At 42.1% G+C, this 17,561-nt stretch overlaps 1 protein-coding gene and 1 long non-coding RNA gene across 9 annotated transcripts in view; both read left to right on the forward strand.

Annotated features, from left to right (window-relative positions):
- Nucleotides 1–4,957, forward strand: part of LOC144327948 (uncharacterized) — a 29,894-nt gene extending 24,937 nt beyond the window's left edge. For 2 of the 3 annotated variants that reach the window (XR_013393120.1, XR_013393116.1), the window contains one exon: nt 3,971–4,957. This is a non-coding gene — a long non-coding RNA (uncharacterized LOC144327948). Of the gene's footprint in view, nt 1–2,019; nt 2,131–3,970 lie in introns of all 3 variants that reach the window. The other variant, XR_013393118.1, reaches the window with a different exon arrangement.
- Nucleotides 4,958–5,081: 124 nt separating this feature from the next.
- Nucleotides 5,082–17,561, forward strand: part of LRRC31 (leucine rich repeat containing 31) — a 30,518-nt gene continuing 18,038 nt past the window's right edge. For 2 of the 6 annotated variants that reach the window (XR_013393126.1, XM_028731537.2), the window contains exons 1-9: nt 5,084–5,893; nt 7,140–7,379; nt 7,913–8,032; nt 8,813–8,980; nt 10,203–10,370; nt 11,931–12,098; nt 13,090–13,257; nt 14,722–14,889; nt 17,256–17,423. Coding sequence is in view for 5 of the 6 variants with exons in the window: in XM_028731537.2 (XP_028587370.2) it covers nt 5,881–5,893; nt 7,140–7,379; nt 7,913–8,032; nt 8,813–8,980; nt 10,203–10,370; nt 11,931–12,098; nt 13,090–13,257; nt 14,722–14,889; nt 17,256–17,423 (1,381 nt within the window). In the remaining variant the exon portion in view is untranslated. Of the gene's footprint in view, nt 5,894–7,139; nt 7,380–7,912; nt 8,033–8,812; nt 8,981–10,202; nt 10,371–11,930; nt 12,099–13,089; nt 13,258–14,721; nt 14,890–17,255; nt 17,424–17,561 lie in introns of all 6 variants that reach the window. The other 4 variants (XM_028731538.2, XM_077929785.1, XM_077929786.1 and 1 more) reach the window with 4 other exon arrangements.

Below are 17,561 nucleotides of genomic sequence, written 5' to 3' on the forward strand. Positions count from 1 at the left end.
TACATCTTAAAATTAGTTCAGAGCAAATTAAAATCTGGACAGATGGCAGTCCACAGGTAAAATTGAGAGAAATGTATTCTGTGGGAAATATTTTCTAGTCACCAATTTATTCATTTATCAGGTCTGTTTTAGATGTATCGCTTGGAAACAGTGTATGTACAGTGGGACACCATCCCCATGCTCACATTCTCCAGCACAGATTTGATGGCATGCAAGGCCAGACAAAGTACCGTGTGCATAATGCCTTCATTTCCTCCGCCCTTTTATTCCTTAAGGCGAATGAAGGAGCACTTGTGGGCATGGGGATTTCATGTGCCTATCAGCACTTCAGTGTTGGTAAAGAAACACTAGGAAATACATATAGGTTCCTTAGCATGACTAAACTAAAGCTAAGTACACATTACAGGCTTAAAATGCAGTGTGGATGTTTTCTTGCTCTTTTTCAATTCAGTTTTGCAATTCCTGGTAAACATCATCACAGTTTGATGTGTTTCCATTCTGGCAGCTGTCTGTCCACAATTTTCCTACCCCATTCCCTATTGGTGAAGCTTTCATCCTTCCAAGTCTCCTCCCTGGAGATCATCGTCCTGTGGTTGCAGCTGTACATCTTGCAGATGTAATGGGATTTATTTCCGAGGAAAAGAGAAGAACACATCACAGAGTTTAAGTTTAAGCACTTTTTTCACATTTCAAGCCCACACTCACAAACACGCGCACACACACACTGCTCATATTAAGTCAGATTAATAGTCTCTCCAACTGGTCTATATTGACCTGCAGTGACTCTTCAGGGCAGGGTGGTCCAATGCATGGTCCAAGGGCTGCAAGCGGCCCTCAGGGCCTCTTTTGGTGGCCTTCAGCCCTTGTACTGCTGGCTTTGGGAAGGCAGCATGAGGGCTCCTATAGGGTCCTTCCTTCCTCCTTCCCATAGCCCTGTGCCTCGCTTAGCCAGCTTTGGAAAGATTGAGGGAGGGGCATCAAATGTTGGCCTTGCTCCTGCTGTCCAGTGCGACAAGGCAGTGTGTGGCCCATGGGTTCCATATTGAAGTACTCTTGCAGATCACTTGATATGAAAAGTTGGACCACCCTGCTCCAGGGTCTCAAGCAGGGGCCTTTCCCAGCCCTACTGCTAGATGCCAGTGACTAAACCTTAGAGCCCTTTCACGTGCGAAACATGTGCTCTACAACTGAGCGACAGCCCTTCCCATGGGGAATATTGATGCTCTTATCCATGAGCCCCAATCTGGTTTCCTTTGGTGGGGCTGAACTTCAATGCATAGGCAGAGTATACATAGAGCTCTCTCATCAACAAAATCTTCCTTGTTCTTTTCATGGGTGGTGAGACCCATAGGCACAAATCAATACATGACTGGAGCTGCTGTCTCCACATTGAGGTACCTTTGCACAGGAACTATATATGTGCATCAGATCAAACCCTTCAAGTTTCTCTATTTTCCAGGGATAGTTCCAGATTTACAGAAGCCATCCCAGTTTCTGATTTGATCCCAGAATGTCCTACTTTTCCTTAAGACATCCCTATTTTCACCAGAGAAATGTTGGAGGGTATGGAGTTATTTGACTCCCAAGCCATATGAAGGCAGCCCTATATAAGAAAGGTTTTTTTTAATGATTAATGTTTTAATGATTTTTTTTTTAATATGTTGGAAGCCACCTGAGTGGCTGGGGCAACCCAGACAAGGGGGCAGGGTATAAATAGTAAAATCTTTATTATAGAATAGGACGTCCCTATTTTCCTCAGAGAAATGTTGGAGGGTATGTCTGATACTATAGAGGGCTCTTTGCCTTTGAACTGTAAACTTTTATGTTGAGATGGCAGAATTGAGTGTCTTCTTGGGAAGTACCACCTAGGCTGGACTAGACTCACTACTAAACTGAAAAGGAAATCCTCAAAATAATACTTCATGATTAAGTGCATGCAATATAGGATTTTGGTGTTTGCAAATCCTTTTTTTCAAATCAACTTGTGGCATTAATCCTCTAATGGCATTATTCCCTTAGACTATATGCCGGATTAAGGAGTCATGATGAGGCAAAGTACAAAAATCCACGCTAATCTTTCAAAGGAGGATGCTGCGTGGGATGCAGCTAACGAGGTTGTCCCCATTAAGGGTCGGTCCTTCTTCTGTCCACCTAGTCCCTTCCCCTTCTGGCATATCATAGTGACGAAGTGGAAGGAATATACTATTTGTAGATGGTGTGTACACAAGAAACACCCAAGCAGTTCCGTGGCCAGAATCTGCCCTCCTTGAAATCAGTCATTAGTAACTTGATAACTTCCATTGTGAAGGCTTCTGTGCTTTGTACGATGTGAATGCAAGACAACTTATGAAACCTGTTTCCTTGTGCATTTGGAAGCTAGGTTTTCTTCTGAAAATCACACACGAAAGCCCAAGACCTTATCATAGTTGCAGAGTTCAGCACCTGAGTAAAACCTGCTTTTGGAAAACAATGTCCTGCATGTCTTTGAGAAAGGAAAATAGTCACTAGTATTCCCTTTCTGACTATATTATTCCTACAAAAGCATGGCCTGATAACCCAGATATACCCCCAGTCCTGTCCCTCTGAAGTATAAGCAGAGGTGAGTGCTGCAATGCCTAGACCACTGTGCTATCTCTAGCTTGTAGAACACGCCATATAGAGTCAGACCATTGTTCTATTGAACTCAGTGTCATCCACAGCTGATGGTTGGAGCTTCCAAGCACAGTACAATACTAGCCTCAATTATTAGGTTTAGGGCAGGTGTGCTTGGCCCAAATGGTGTCATGGGCCAAGTGGGCAGGCACCACTGCTTCTGAATACCAGCTGCTGGAAACCACAAGAGGGAAGAGTGGTATTGTGTGTGTGTCATGCTCTGTTCACTGGCTTCCCATGGGCATCTGGGTGGCCACTGTGAGAACAGGATGCTGGACCAGATAGGCCATTGGACTGATCCAGCAGGTTGTTCTTATGTCTGGCAGGCTTTCAGATGGGGTCCCCCCCAGCCCCACTTGGAGATGCCAAGGATTGAACTCAGGACCTTCTGCATGCAACGCAGAAGCTCTACCTGTGAGCTACAGCCCTTCCTCAACAACTACTGCAACAACCGCTGCTTTTTAAAGGTTCCATAATTATATGGGGAAACAGCTCCCTCGCCATGATTTCATTTCTGGGGCTGGAGCATCTCCTCTTGGGCAGCTCAATACTAACTGAAGCCATGGGAAGGGGCAGTTAACTTCATTGCCTTCCCACCGCACCACTGCTGAAGCTACAAGCTAAGCAGGCAGTGCCTCCTCAACCAGAGATGAAAAGGTCTGGTGCTGCATGAACCTGGTGGCTAGGTGGCTCACTTCCAGTGATTAGGTACCAATTTTCACAAGCAAAAGAGGAAGAGCTGTAGCTCAGAACAGGTGCAGGCAAAAGGTCAATCCCTGGCATCTCCAGATAGGACTGGAAGTGAAATTCCTGGTCTCAAACTCTGGGGAGACACTGCCAGTCAGTGCAGACAATATTGTGCTGGCTGGACTAATGGACCAGTATAAGGCAGTGCTCTGTGTTTCTGGATTACTGTGATATCATATAAGGCTGCACATTTTAGTATTGCTGCACATCTCATCTTTCAAATGGTAAAGTTCTGGGGATTTTAACATCTAGTATATACTAGCAAAGTTGTGTGATCACCATATCTATGTGAAATGCAGAAGATTATACCACCTGAATGAATACAGTATATGCCACAAAACTGGAGGCATCAGAAAATAAAGAAAATAACTACATCATCTGTTAACCAGACCTGTTTGGAAGGAATGGAGGTCTCTTGGAGATTCTTGCAAGAGACTAAGCCAAGCTTGAGGTTCTGAAGACCAAATACAGCCACCCACTGCCTTCAGTATTTTGCTATTCCATAACTCTGTACATCACCAGAGTTAACTTTTTCTTGTCCTGTGTGTTCACACCCTTTGTATATTTGCAGAATGGTGTATTTACCCAACATCACCCGTCTTTCAACCAGTGTTCTATGTACACACTCCTTCATCAATCCATCACCTCCTGGTTGCTCTGCACTGAAATCTCTCCAATACTTTGGTGTGTTCCTTGACTTTCTGGCACTTCATCTCATGGGTGTGCAGTGCAAAAGTGTGTATCCAATGAGTTCATCTGATGTGCTACTCCCATTTTTTCCTGAATCTTCAACTAGTAATTCTTACTTTTTATTCTTAGATTCAAAGACAGATACATTTTTGCATTGCTATTATTAACAATTCAATTTATTAGGCATTTGCTGTGTAAAAAGTTTCTAAGCAGCTTACAAAGATTTAAAAACATAAAGCATAACATGAAATCAAAAAGAAATGAAGGGGGTACCCAATATATTACAATAAAACCATACAAAAATCCCTAGAACAGACCTGTTAAAACTGCAGCAAAAGCTTTGGCAACAAAAAATGTCATCCAACAAATCATCTCTCAAATGCATGGGAGAAGAGATAAGTAAATACCTGGCACCAAAAGGATGTTTATCCTGGCACCAGGTGGATCTCACTGGGGAAAGCATTCCACTAGCAGAGAGCTACAACTGAAAAGGCCCTTGTCACCACCCTCCAAACCTTCCTCAGAGAGGGCGCCTAGAGAAGGGCCATAGATCAACATCTGTAGGTCTGGGAAGGTACATAACAGGACAGATGCTCCAACAGATTTTGCCTTCTAAAGCACCAGATGGGCAAGAATTGTGCCTTTGTCTTTGAAAAAGTACTGAGTTTAGAAACCATGGGTCTTGGCCCTTGGACAAGTCACTAATTTCTCAGCCTCAATTCTGAATCTGTAAAATGGCATGATAGTGATCTGCCTAATAGGCATTTTGTCATTGCAGTGATATGGGAAGTCACAGAAGAATAAGAATGGTAACATATGATGTTCTTAAGATGTATTATGTGAAAACCTAATGAAAAATATATTTATTTATTTTTTAATGAATTTTGTCCGTGCAAACATAGTAGAAATAATAATAATAATAATTTTTTATTTATATCCCGCCCTCCCCAGCCAAAGCCGGGATGAAAACCTTTGTAAATTTAAAAATAAATAATGTGTTAAATTAATGGCAGAAGTATTGTGGCCAGAAGAAACAGAGCATTTTTCTGGCCAGATCACTCTCTTCAAAAGATTTTGGCAGATTTCATTATGAATCCTACCCTAACCATGAGGACTAACTGTGAAGACTAAATCACAATAGGTATAAGATATTTTTGGGAAATGAACACACTGTAATAATATTGCTTCATAGATTTATCTCCACAGAAATATGCTAGCTATTTGATCTCTCGGCTTTTCCCAGACTCCATCAGTGTTACTTTTAAAAGGGAACACAACAATCCTTTTTTTCTTCAGGTAGTCTTGTAACTTGAGCTATAAAGTGACTCAGCCTTCCCAGCTGCCAGCAATCCGTCACATGTAAGAGGCTCCGGTATCAAAGTCTACACAACTACTTCCTCTTTTCTCTTCGAATGATCCTACCCCACTACACACAAAAAATGCTGACCAGACTGTTCAAATGAAGTGTTCAAGGAGGTAGTCGGGCAAAACCGTCAAAAGACGCATCAAAGAAAAAGTTACGGTAATGCTTTCCACCGGACCATCATCTCCCTTGAAAATACTTTTGAACTCTGCACAGTTCTTCTGAAGAGCCTTTGTCCCTGCTTCACCATCGCAGCAAAGCAAGAATTTTGCATGAGAAAGCTAATATGAGAACAGAAAGTGTCTGAAGACAAGCAATAAAGCAACTGAATCAAGAGCAAACTCAAAGGATGATCAGCATCAAAGCTGATTTGTTTCATAAGCCATGAAAATACTTGGAAAGGTAAAACAACCTTTCGATTAAAAAAAATGGAAGCTGAAGGTAGGTTGTTTTACTGTATCTCTTAAAAACCTCTGGCAGTGCTTATTCTGTTTTATGTATTCCAAGCTTTAGCATGCTCTGTCCCAAGAACTCAGGAAGCAATGCTTAAAACCAGGTGCAACCAACAGATCAAAATGTTCAGTAGTTAACAAGCGTAAATATTGTTTGACAGGGGTGGGGAACCTCTGGCTTTTATGCCAGATTTGGTCTCCAAACCATTCCTACCTCCCTCACACCTGACGCCATATGTGATTTCAGGTTTGCTGTGGGTATTGCAAAGGAAGAACCAGGAGCTCAAAGTGAGCTCTTGATTGTTCCTTTGCCAGAACAAGGTGTGCTCCCACCACCCTTCAGCTGGTTTTCAGAGCCTTAAAGAGCAGTGTGGGGCTCTTTGCAAGAGGGCTTTCAATCAACCCTGCATTGCAATTTGAAGTCCCAACAACCCAGGCTTCCAAGCACAGTATCACACACACCACAAAGTAAAAATTTCCCAAACTTAAAGGTAAGTTTGCCTTTAAATACAAACTGAATTTTTCCCTGTCCTTGGTGCTGGTGCTTTTATTTTGGATATATTGATATGGTTTCCATAAATGTTTTGTTGTGATTCAATGTATTTTTGTTTGTGAACGGCCCAAGGACCTTGATGATTGGACAGTGTGGAAATACAGAAAAATAAGAAGAGATGGCTAGGAAGTAATAACTATGTACATATCATGGCAGGAGTTGCAATACATTCTGAACTTTCTCTTACAATGAAATTGTGTGGGCGTACATAGGACACGGGATGCGGGTGGCGCTGTGGGTAAAAGCCTCAGCGCCTAGGGCTTGCCGATCGAAAGGTCGGCAGTTCGAATCCCCGCGGCGGGTTGCGCTCCCGTCATTCGGTCCCAGCGCCTGCCAACCTAGCAGTTCGAAAGCACTCCCGGGTGCAAGTAGATAAATAGGGACCGCTTACTAGCGGGAAGGTAAACGGCGTCTCCGTGTGCGGCTCTGGCTCGCCAGATGCGGCTTTGTCATGCTGGCCACGTGACCCGGAAGTGTCTCCGGACAGCGCTGGCCCCCGGCCTCTTGAGTGAGATGGGCGCACAACCCTAGAGTCTGGCAAGACTGGCCCGTACGGGGTACCTTTACCTTTTTACATAGTACACAGTGCATGGCCTTCTCTACCTTGTTTTTAAGGCAGGTTCAAGAGCAAGTGCTATCCGAAACACAATTTCTGCCTCTCTTTCTCTCTCTCCTCGGAAAGGCGCAAAGTGGACAAGCACAGAGAAGGCTGCAGATGGCTTTTTTCATAGATCCCCATTTAACTTCTTTAGAAGTCAGATCCAGAAGAAGAAACGCTCTGCTGAGAAAGGGGGATGTGAACAGTACCAGGGCTCAGACCACGAGGAATCCAAAGAGGAAAGTAGAAAAGGAAGCAAAGGACACAAAATGAACGATTCCTGTTTAGAAACTCAAATGGTGGAGCAGATTTTCCCTGCACCAGGTAATAGTGATAAGAAAGAGTACTCGAAGAACAGGGACTGTCTGCCCAGGGGGTCTATGCTCCAAGAGTAACTCTTTGTGAGTGAAGACAGATGTAACATTGAAAATCTGTGAGTGAAGACAGATGTAGCATTTTCACCCACCATGTTGTCCCAATGTTTTGCCAACGGGATTGTGAGGAACTCCAAACTGGGTGAATGGGCAGTCAATTGGCAAATGCAATTCCATGTAAGCAAGTGTACAGTGGTGCACATTGGGGCAAAAAGTCATTTCACATATATACTAATAGAGTGTGAACTGGCAGTAACGGACCAGAACCAGATTTTGGAGTCATCATGTGAAGATGTAGAACTGCTGTGCAGCAGCTGTGAAGTCATTTTCCATGTTAACGATGATTACGAAAAAATATGTTCATGATCTACCAGGAGAGAGTCTCCTGCACGATCAGAAGCATGGTTTGGTTGGTTTTCAGCAAATGTTGGGATTGTTGAAAACCAGTCAGGTCACTACATTTCCATTGTCTTGGTTCCACAGACTCAATGCTGTCTCCGCAAAGAGTCCAGAATTTCCTGGGGAAATTGGGCAAACAGCCCTCTAGCAAGGTTTTGGACTTAAATAATTGTGCATTAAGTACAACAGATATAATGGAGCTGGGTGAGTATACATTTTGATATGTATTTTGTCACTTTAGTAATGGCTTCAGAGGCGTTGTTAAATACTTGAGTGCACAGGCCTATGGCACAAATTTACATAAAATCTTCATGTGATGATTTGTATGCATAGATGAAAATTTAGGCTCACTTGCAAAAGGGAAAGCAAGCTTCGGCAGTCAGGGATTTACTCTGAGCTGTGGTGTGCCAAAAGGATTTCGTGAGCTCAATGCACAGTGTATGGAGACGGCCCTCTGCCCTAATCACAATCTGTTGGCAACTGCTATGGGTGTTTATTTATTGTAAAATATAGCCCCTTAATATAATCAAAATTACAAAAGTTGGTAGCCCCTGCAAAGCCTCTTTCAGCCAAGTCCTGGCCATATCTGCCCCCCACAACACACATGGTATTATATAAGAGTTAAGCTGGATAGGTGCGACTTGCCTCAGTTGACCTCACGGACCAAATGAGGAGGGCTGGTGGGTGAAGTTTGGTCTGCAGGCCGGAGGTTCTCTTCTTTGGTCACCTCTCTGCTGCCACCTGATATCCCAGGCGCATGGAGGAGATGAATGGATTGGAGCCATCTTAGTCTTAAAATATCAACCCCCACCCCCTTCTTTGCAGATGTAGGAACAGAGCTACACAGAGTTACTTGTAGTACCAATAGTACCTTGCAGCTTTTTGTATCTGCCTCAATAAACCTTAATGTGCACACACAGTGCAGTCATGCCGCCTTCACTTATATCAGCAGTGGTTTATCTCTCACTCTGCTTTCTCCCCTAGTTGCCATAATACATTTGCTGCCAGGCCTGGAAGAGATTGATCTTTCCTGGAATGATTTAATAGGAGGGACATTAAAGTCTCTTACCCTTCCGTTCAAATGTCTGCAAGAGCTGAAAGTCCTCCGACTGAACAACTGCAGACTCACAGCCATGGATCTTTCGTTTTTAGGTATCATCCAGTAATTGCATAACTTACTCCGAGAGGTTATTACAGTGAGTTATTTCATTAGAGATCTAGGTAAATTCTAATCTGGATTGGGGGGACCTAGTCCTGCAATTCCATTTCAGACACAGGGCTTGTCCACACTTACCTTTCACCCTGCTCTTTCCAGGCACAGGTCCATGCTTAAAGCACCGTATCCAGGCGTGTTGATTTTTTTTGCCCTGGAGTTTTCCCAGCAAAACCCCTCTTCAGCCCTCAGTTGGAGTAAGTGGCAGTTCTGGTTAACTGTGGGTTGACACTTGTTCCTACTGAGTGTTAAAAGAGCGGGTTTTTGTGGGGAAAGCTCTGGAGCAAAAAGGGGGAGCACTCAAACACTTCCAAGTGCTTTAACGTGCAGACTGTGCCTGGAAAGAGCAGAGGAAAGGTAAATGTGGATAAGTCCTAAGGCTGCATCCAGACTATGCAAATATGAGCTTGCTGAAGTAGGGCTGTAATTGGGTACACAAACCTGTGTATGTATGTTCCTGAAATTACCCGTATTTTTCGCTCTATAACACGCACCTGACCATAATACGCACGTAGTTTTTAGAGGAGGAAAACAAGAAAAAAAATATTCTAAATGAAACAGTGGATGTATGATTTTTGTGGTTCATGCTGTGGCCACAGACATGTGATCTGACGGTGAGTTTGGGGTAGCTCAATACAAAGGAGCCAACCGGACAGGAGCCACTTACACTCGTGTAAGTGGCTCCTCTCCTCTTCGCTTTGCTCCTTTAAAACAAGCAGGCTCTGCTTCTCTCCCTCCTCCCCGGCTTGGCTCGCTGAAAAGCTTTGCTGCTATTTAGCGAGCTGAGTGGGGAGGAGAGAGGGACAGAGAGCACAGTTGCTTTAAAGCAGCCAACCAGACACAAGCCGCTTAACACTCTCCCGCTTTGCTGTTTCAAAGCGATCCACAGAGGAGGGAAGGAAGGGGAACCATGGATCCTCTGCTCACGACTGCAGCAGATCCCTCCCGCCATCTGTAGGCATTCGCTCCATAACACGCACAGACATTTTCCCCTTACTTTCTAGGAGGAAAAAAGCGAGTGTTATGGAGAGAAAAATACGGTATTACATTCTTACATCTTCTTAAACCAAAGTTTAAATAGTGAAAAAGTATGATGCGATCATTATTGTCTTCTGATTCTTCAAATCAATGTATAAAATAGTATCAAATGCTTATTTACAGGGGAAGCGCTTGAAGTAATTCCTCACCTTGAAACACTAGATTTATCATGGAATACCAACATTGGTGGGAAGCTTTTTCTTCTAATCCAAAAAATCCCCAAAGACCATAAACTCAAAACACTAAAAGTGATGGATTGCAGTCTAACTTCTGAAGATGGTGAATCACTAGGTAAGAGCCCATGGCATAGTGATGTAGCAGCTTTGAATACTGTTTTAGCATTTTATTTAGATATCAAACCAAATACCACTTTGTATGGAATCAAGATTTTAAACCTGCTGCACTTGAATGCGTTAAAGAATTTGTGTGAAAACTGGCAGGTTGTGCCCTGTGATTTATGCGTTAGGGGTCTTCAAATACGGTTTGTATTGTGCCTGCCCAAATTTTCCAATATGGTTTTCAAATAGTGGAGGTACAGATTCACATTTTAGCTCAGCCCTTTAACTTACTGTGGCTTTCAGCAAGTAACTATAGTTAATGCTTTTTTTCAGGGGATGTTGTTGTTAAAAAGTGTGGTACTTACTATAACAACTTCATGGTGGGTATTAGCCCCAATTTTCCCAGGGGAAAAAAAGAGCACTGACTATAGTCATGCATAACATGGGAACTGGCAACACCTTATTTCATTGGTTTCTTGCACTAGTGATTGAAATGAACGCATCGTTTATTTATTTGATAAAATCTACAAACTGCTTGATTGTAGTATGGTGTAAAACCTCGAAGCACTTTGCGAGAAATATTAATATTATAAATAAGAACCTGTTAAAAACAATTTAAAACATTTTAATGTCATGAAAATGAATAGCACGATATGAACGACAAATTGCTAGTGAGGTGTATCAAAAGATATAGTTAGTTTGATCAAATCAACATTTGAAAATTTTTCCCTTACTGGTTCAACATTTAAATGAATTTAAGCTCCCGTTGTTTGGTCCCAGATCCTGCCAATCTAGCAGTTCAAAAGCATGTCAAAGTGCAAGTAGATAAATAGGTACCGCTCCGGTGGGAAGGTAAACAGCGTTTTCGTGCGCTGCTCTGGTTTCGACAGAAGCGGCTTAGTCATGCTGGCCACATAACCTGGAAAAACTGTCTGCAGACAAACGCCGGCTCCCTCGGCCAGTAAAGCGAGATGAGCGCTGCAACCCCAGAGTCCTTCGTGACTGGACCTGTCAGGGGTCCTCTACTTTACCTTTAAGGCAAATTAACATTCATTAGCATGAGGAAGGAAACTTCATAATTGGCATATGTTGTCTGACTGGCTTTTGAGAAGCATGGGCAGTCTCTCAAGATGTGTGAGGTATTGACTGGTTCATGTTTGTTACAGAAGGATAACCTTTTTCAAATCCTAAAGGGGTTAAATTTTAAAATGAGATATGTGTAGTATCTCTTCCTCCCTCCCTCTCTCTGTCCACTTCCCATTAAGAGAGATGCATACATAAAGGTTATGTGGTTATTCTGGGGAGTCCAGACAACATCCAGATAACTACATCTTGGACATGACCTTAAAAAGAATATTTAGAAACTAGATAAATGAAATTATTGCCCATTTATTTATCATGAGGCAAATAATATTTCCTTTTTTGATTGGATTTAGAACTACCTTCTTGTTTTGTTTTAAATTCCAAGGGCCCTGATTTCCTAATAATAAACCTATTTTAAATTTATTACATTTCTCTTCCATTATCTGCTCTGAATATGTTGTGACCAGTTCATCCCCTGGCTTCTTTTCAGCTCGGCAGCTCTACAAAATCCACAACCTTGAAGTACTGGATCTGTCAATTAACAGAAAGATAGGATATAGCCTGGAGAGTATTGCCCAGGAATTAAAGCATGTCTCAGGACTGAAAGTACTTAATCTGAACAGGTGTGGGTTAAAACCAGATGGATTCAAGTGTTTAGGTAAGTTGGTTGGCATCTGTCAAGAGTGTGTCTTCGGGGGTGAAGTTCGGGTGATGATTTGGCAGCTGGGACTTTTAATAATGATACTTAGCATGTGCACAGAATTTCTGACTGTTCAGATGCATTATCTTCTTGCAATCCTTACAGCAACCCTGTAAGGTACATGAATATTATTCTGCATTGCAGGGGGTTAGACTAGCTGACCCTTGAGTCCCTTCCAACTCTGAGGTTCTATGATTATACCTCTGTTGCAGATGGGAAACTGAAGCTGTGTTCACAGCAGACCTTTAAAGTACTTGAAGAACATTTCCGCCCTCAAAGAGTTCGCCCCTCACAGAGCTACAATTCCCTGCAACGCTTAACAAACTACAGTACTCAGAATTCTTTGAATGTGCTTTAAATATATTCTGCGTATGCATTTGTCAACATCTATAACTGGAAATTTTGGAATAAATGTGAGTTAGAAATATATAATATAGACCCTGATGTTGGGAAAGATGGAGGGCACTAGGAGAAGGGGATGACAGAGGATGAGATGGTTGGATAGTGTTCTCGAAGCTACAAACATGAGCCTGACCAAACTGCGGGAGGCAGTGGAAGACAGGAGTGCCTGGCGTGCTCTGGTCCATGGGGTCACGAAGAGTCGGACACGACTAAACGACTAAACAACAGAAATATATACACACCCACAAATCCAAATTAGGGCAAAAATGCTGGAAAATATTTCCCAAATGTGCTTCAGGTCTACTTATCAATCAGATTTGGGCCAGTTTTATCTAAGTGTAATTTGAAAACATTTGAAATTAAAAATAACAAATTTGAATTTTCAAATTGCCAAATTTCAACATCATTTGATTTAATTTATTTTTTCGCCAGCCTCTGCCAATGAAGAGAAGGAATGTGCAAAAGGACTAAAGGAGGCTAACAACAGATTTCCTTGATGGCAAATTGATTATTGACAAGTTGTCTTCCTGTGCCTATTTTATTTCAGCTAGTGCCTTGCAGCACCTGCTGGAACTAAGAGAATTAGATCTGTCATGTAATAAAGAGATTGGAGGAGGTTTCAAGTACTTAGCAGCTCATTTGGCCGAGCTAAGGAACCTAGAAGTCCTGAATCTTCATCAGTGTTGTATTACAGAAGAGGACATGACTGTTTTAAGTAAGATATTGCAGAATCATTTAATCGTAGAATCGTTTTTGCAAAATCATTATGTGGAATATTTAATTGGAAGATTATCTTATCTTCAATCAATCAATCAATCAATCATCTCTCCCACTAGCTCAGAAATACCTCTGGCCCTCCAGATGTTGCTGGACTACAAATCCCATAATATCAGAATGTTCATTAGCTATGTTTGCATGCGCTGATGTGAGCTGGAGCACAACAATATCTAGAGGACCACATAAGGAGCACATCCTTGGGGATCCATTCTGTGGACATGACCAAACCAGCAATGTCTTTGATTAAAGTTACAGCAAGTTTAGCCAACATGGTGCCCTCCAGCAGATATTGGTTAACAACTCCCATTGTCCCTGACTGCTGGCAATGCTACATGGGAGTGATGGCAGTTGAAGTCCCACAATATCTGGAAGGCTACTACTTGGCAAAATAATAGGTATTATAATAAGCAATATAAGCAGCCCAGCCCAGTATTGTCTGGCACCAGCTCTCCGGGTTCTCCAACATATTTTCTAACTTGCTGCTTATGCCTAGGTACAATTTAGTCTTCCCCCTCCCCACTGCATTTCAAGTCACATTTGCACTTGGGTGTGTCCACATTGCCACCTTGGATCACACTGACATTGGCTTTTTTGGTGCATTCCACAGTGCTTTCCCCCTCCACCCCAGCTGTTTCCATCAACATGGCTTAATTAGTGTCAGGATTTCTGTTTTGTGTACAAACCAGGAGGCTACAATTCTCTAAGTTCCCTGAGGAGAGTTTGGGGGAAGCTGTGACTGTTTAAAGTGGTATGATGCTGCCTTAAATGTATAATGCCAATGGAGCCTAAGTGTACGTTTGGTGGTGGGAGCAGGGTTGGCCACTCGTGTGTGTGTATACACACAAACACTTCTGCAAACTTCAGAGTTCACACAAACATTACGATATCCACTTCTTGCTTTTTGGTGGGACTGTTTTGCTACAAAGCTGTTGGCACAGTCTGATGAAGTTCATCATCCACTGGAATGTAAATAGTACTTCTAAAATACGGAGGCAGCAGATGGCATCTGTAAAGAAGTACCGGTAGTGCCTGTTCTAAGCTTGTGGCTGCTGGAACATGTGGGTGCATGATCTGAAAACAGCAGCAAAATTCTTTTTGCTTCAAAAGTATATTTATTCATATTCAAATTTATGCAGATTTAATCAATCAATTGGTTAATATACTAAAACTGACAGTTTATTGGCTAAGGTTAAGATTTAGTGGCATCACTGGATTTGATGAAATTTGATCATCTTCCATTCTTCAGTTTTCAAATAACATAGTATATTAATATCCTAGAAAAGGGAGTGAGAGAGATGAGTGGAAGGAAGGGACATGCTTGAATATTTTCAGCTCCTTTAGGTTGATTTTGGAGTTGATGTTTACTATGTTGCAGCTGTACTATCCTTTGATCTTTTTGCAGCCCATGTAATTCCCCTTTTGTCGAGTCTTCAGGACCTGGATTTATCATTAAATAAAAGCATTGGGAAGTCTTCCGACCACCTTCTCAGCAGACTCCGTTTTTTACCAAAACTGAAATCTGTGCTTCTCAGCAATTGTTCTTTAAAGCATGATTCATTTGCATCTTTAGGTAAGAATATGCCTTAAAATGTTTCTAGCTTTCCTTATCTATGTCTCCATCTTACCAATCCACAGGGCTAGTATATCAATTGGGCACGAATGTCAAATGGAAAGAGACAGTAATTTGAATAAACATTCCTGGGAATCGTTTACAGATGGGTAGCCGTGTTGGTCTGCCATAGTCAAAACAAAAAAAATTCCTTCCAGTAGCACCTTAAAGACCAACTAAGTTAGTTCTTGGTATGAGCTTTCGTGTGCATGCACACTTCTTCAGATACCTGGGAATATTTATCAGGAGGTGCATTACAGAGCCATCTACTTTCATTAGGTCTGATATAATCAAATGTATGGAAAGGGGAACAGAAGTTCAATTTCTATGCAGAGAATACATTTCATTGAAGGGCTTCTCAGTACTGAAATAACCACCTTCCATTAAAGATCTTTTGCTAGACATAGAGCAGTATAAGATAATACTTAATTGTAGTATTCTCATTCCCTCGTTCTCATTCTCTCTTTCCCAGATGGCTTTCCTATTTTTTTGTTTATTCATTATTCATACTTTCACTCAAGAAATTATATCCAACTCTTCAAATAGGTTTCTAGTGGCAGCTCAGAGTACTAAATCAAAAGTACAATGAAAGCTTTGAAAAACGTAAAACACTACAAACCATGAGCAGCATCATGCTTTGCCACTGTCCAAAGAATCTCTTTCAACCCCTTTCTTCTAGTCTCCAGACATCAAGAGCTATATTTTTTGTGATCTCAAGTCCTGCTGACAGTTAATTATAGAAGTTGGCAACTTCTTTTCTTTTTCTTCATTTAACTGTGTCCTGTAAAGCAATATGAGCTCTTTCTTAAGACATAATTGCATCGTTTATTGATTCCCAAATTAACAAAAACATTGCTCCATTGTCAGAAACTCTGTAGGCTTGTTCCTATCTTTGTTTTGCCTACAAGGCTGGTTCTGTTTGATCTTCCTATAACAAAGCTATAATAAAGTTGTTCTCTTATGCAAATATCTGTACTGTGGAAAAGGAGCAACACAGAGTAAAAATTAGGCACATCCAAGTCCCATTAAAATCAGTGGAACTTTATGCACATAGGTAATGCTTATCTGTGATGCAGTTAACACATGCACACGTAACTTCCTCTGGATTATGTCCATGATGTGCACTTCATATGGTGGTCACTTGAAACTGCACCCTTGGCAGCTACAGTATCTACAGAGAAGCTTGTCATGCAAACTGGGATGTTTTCTCTGCATCCTTTTACGTTTGATGCAACAAAGAGAAAATCCCTTGGTCTGTGTGACAACCTGCAGCTGGATGGAGACTGCTAATACAGATGCAGTCTTTACACTGACCTTTGACACCTGAGATGTGTGTTTTCAAGACCCTCCCTATTCTTTTGACTTTAATCTGATTTAACTATTCTGAATTCTGAATTTTAAATTTTTGTAACCCTTGCTGGGACCTCCGCATTGTGGATGCTTCCATGTTTGTAGAAATCTTAATTTCAAGAAAAAAATATATGCAGTTGTTTCTGTCAGAGAGATTTTAGCACACTTGTGGCCAAAACCCTGTGCACTCTTCCTTGAGGATAACTCCCATTGAGGACACAGTGGGACAGTTCCATGTGCAAACATATATGGTTAGGTTGCACATCCCTCACTGAAAGTAATTGGAGGGTGAATGTACTCAACATTGGATGGATTGTATCCCATGTGTTTTTTCTCGATGTTTGAACATGGTTCAGGGGAGGTGCCTCTTAGAAAAGTATAGGAAAAGCACATTTCTCATTGCCAATATAGAGCCCAAATCGCCAGGGAGGTTTGCTGCAACAGCAGCTGTGCATAAGCAGTTGTGTTGCTGCTCAGCTCCCATTAATTTCAGATGAACTTTTGCAGGTAGGCCTCCTGGTTGTGAACAGAGAATGCTTGGAGGTTCATTGTGCAGCTCCTCTTGGCACCCTTCCTGCACGATTTCTTCCAGGAAAAGCTCAGTCACATAGATTTGCTTTAACCACAACAATGTGCCCCAGTACAGCACTCTACTTTTCCACTGGAATAAATGACAACCATTTATATGCATGGGAGAATTGCACCCAATGATTCCAGGGGGGGGGGGAGAGGAGTCAAACCTGCCCTTTAGGGGGACTCCTAGCTGCTGAGACTCAAGTCACTTGAACTTCACAGACCCATTCTGGGTTTTGTTTCTTGGTAGCACTGAAGTGTGAGAGAATGTTGGGAGAAGCGGGAGAGAATGTTGTATACGGTCTGATCTATTTTGAAGATACGCAGCTGGGTGCAGAGGGTTGAATGGCACTGGACCAGGCCTATTTATTTCAGTAAGCACAAGATGTTGCTAATCTTTTCAGCTGATGCTGCCCTTCACCTTCCTGAACTGGAGATATTAGACCTTTCTTGGAATAAATGCGTTGGCGGGAACCTAAAGCTGATTTTGAAAGCGCTAAACCTTGGAGCTGAGATCAAAGTGTTAAGACTAAGCAGCTGCAGCTTGGTGGATGAGGACCTGGGTGGCCTTGGTTGGTATAAAATTGTATTTCCCTTCTCCTTAGTACTCCTTGTTTTCAGACCACACGTCAGAGCTGATTTGTTCATTGGACGTGAGAGACTTTTCCACAAATGGAAGGAAATCTGGCCAGTAGTATATTTTCAAATGG

The sequence above is a fragment of the Podarcis muralis genome, chromosome 6, assembly GCF_964188315.1.
Source record: "Podarcis muralis chromosome 6, rPodMur119.hap1.1, whole genome shotgun sequence".
In the NCBI taxonomy this organism is placed as follows: Eukaryota; Metazoa; Chordata; class Lepidosauria; order Squamata; family Lacertidae; genus Podarcis; species Podarcis muralis.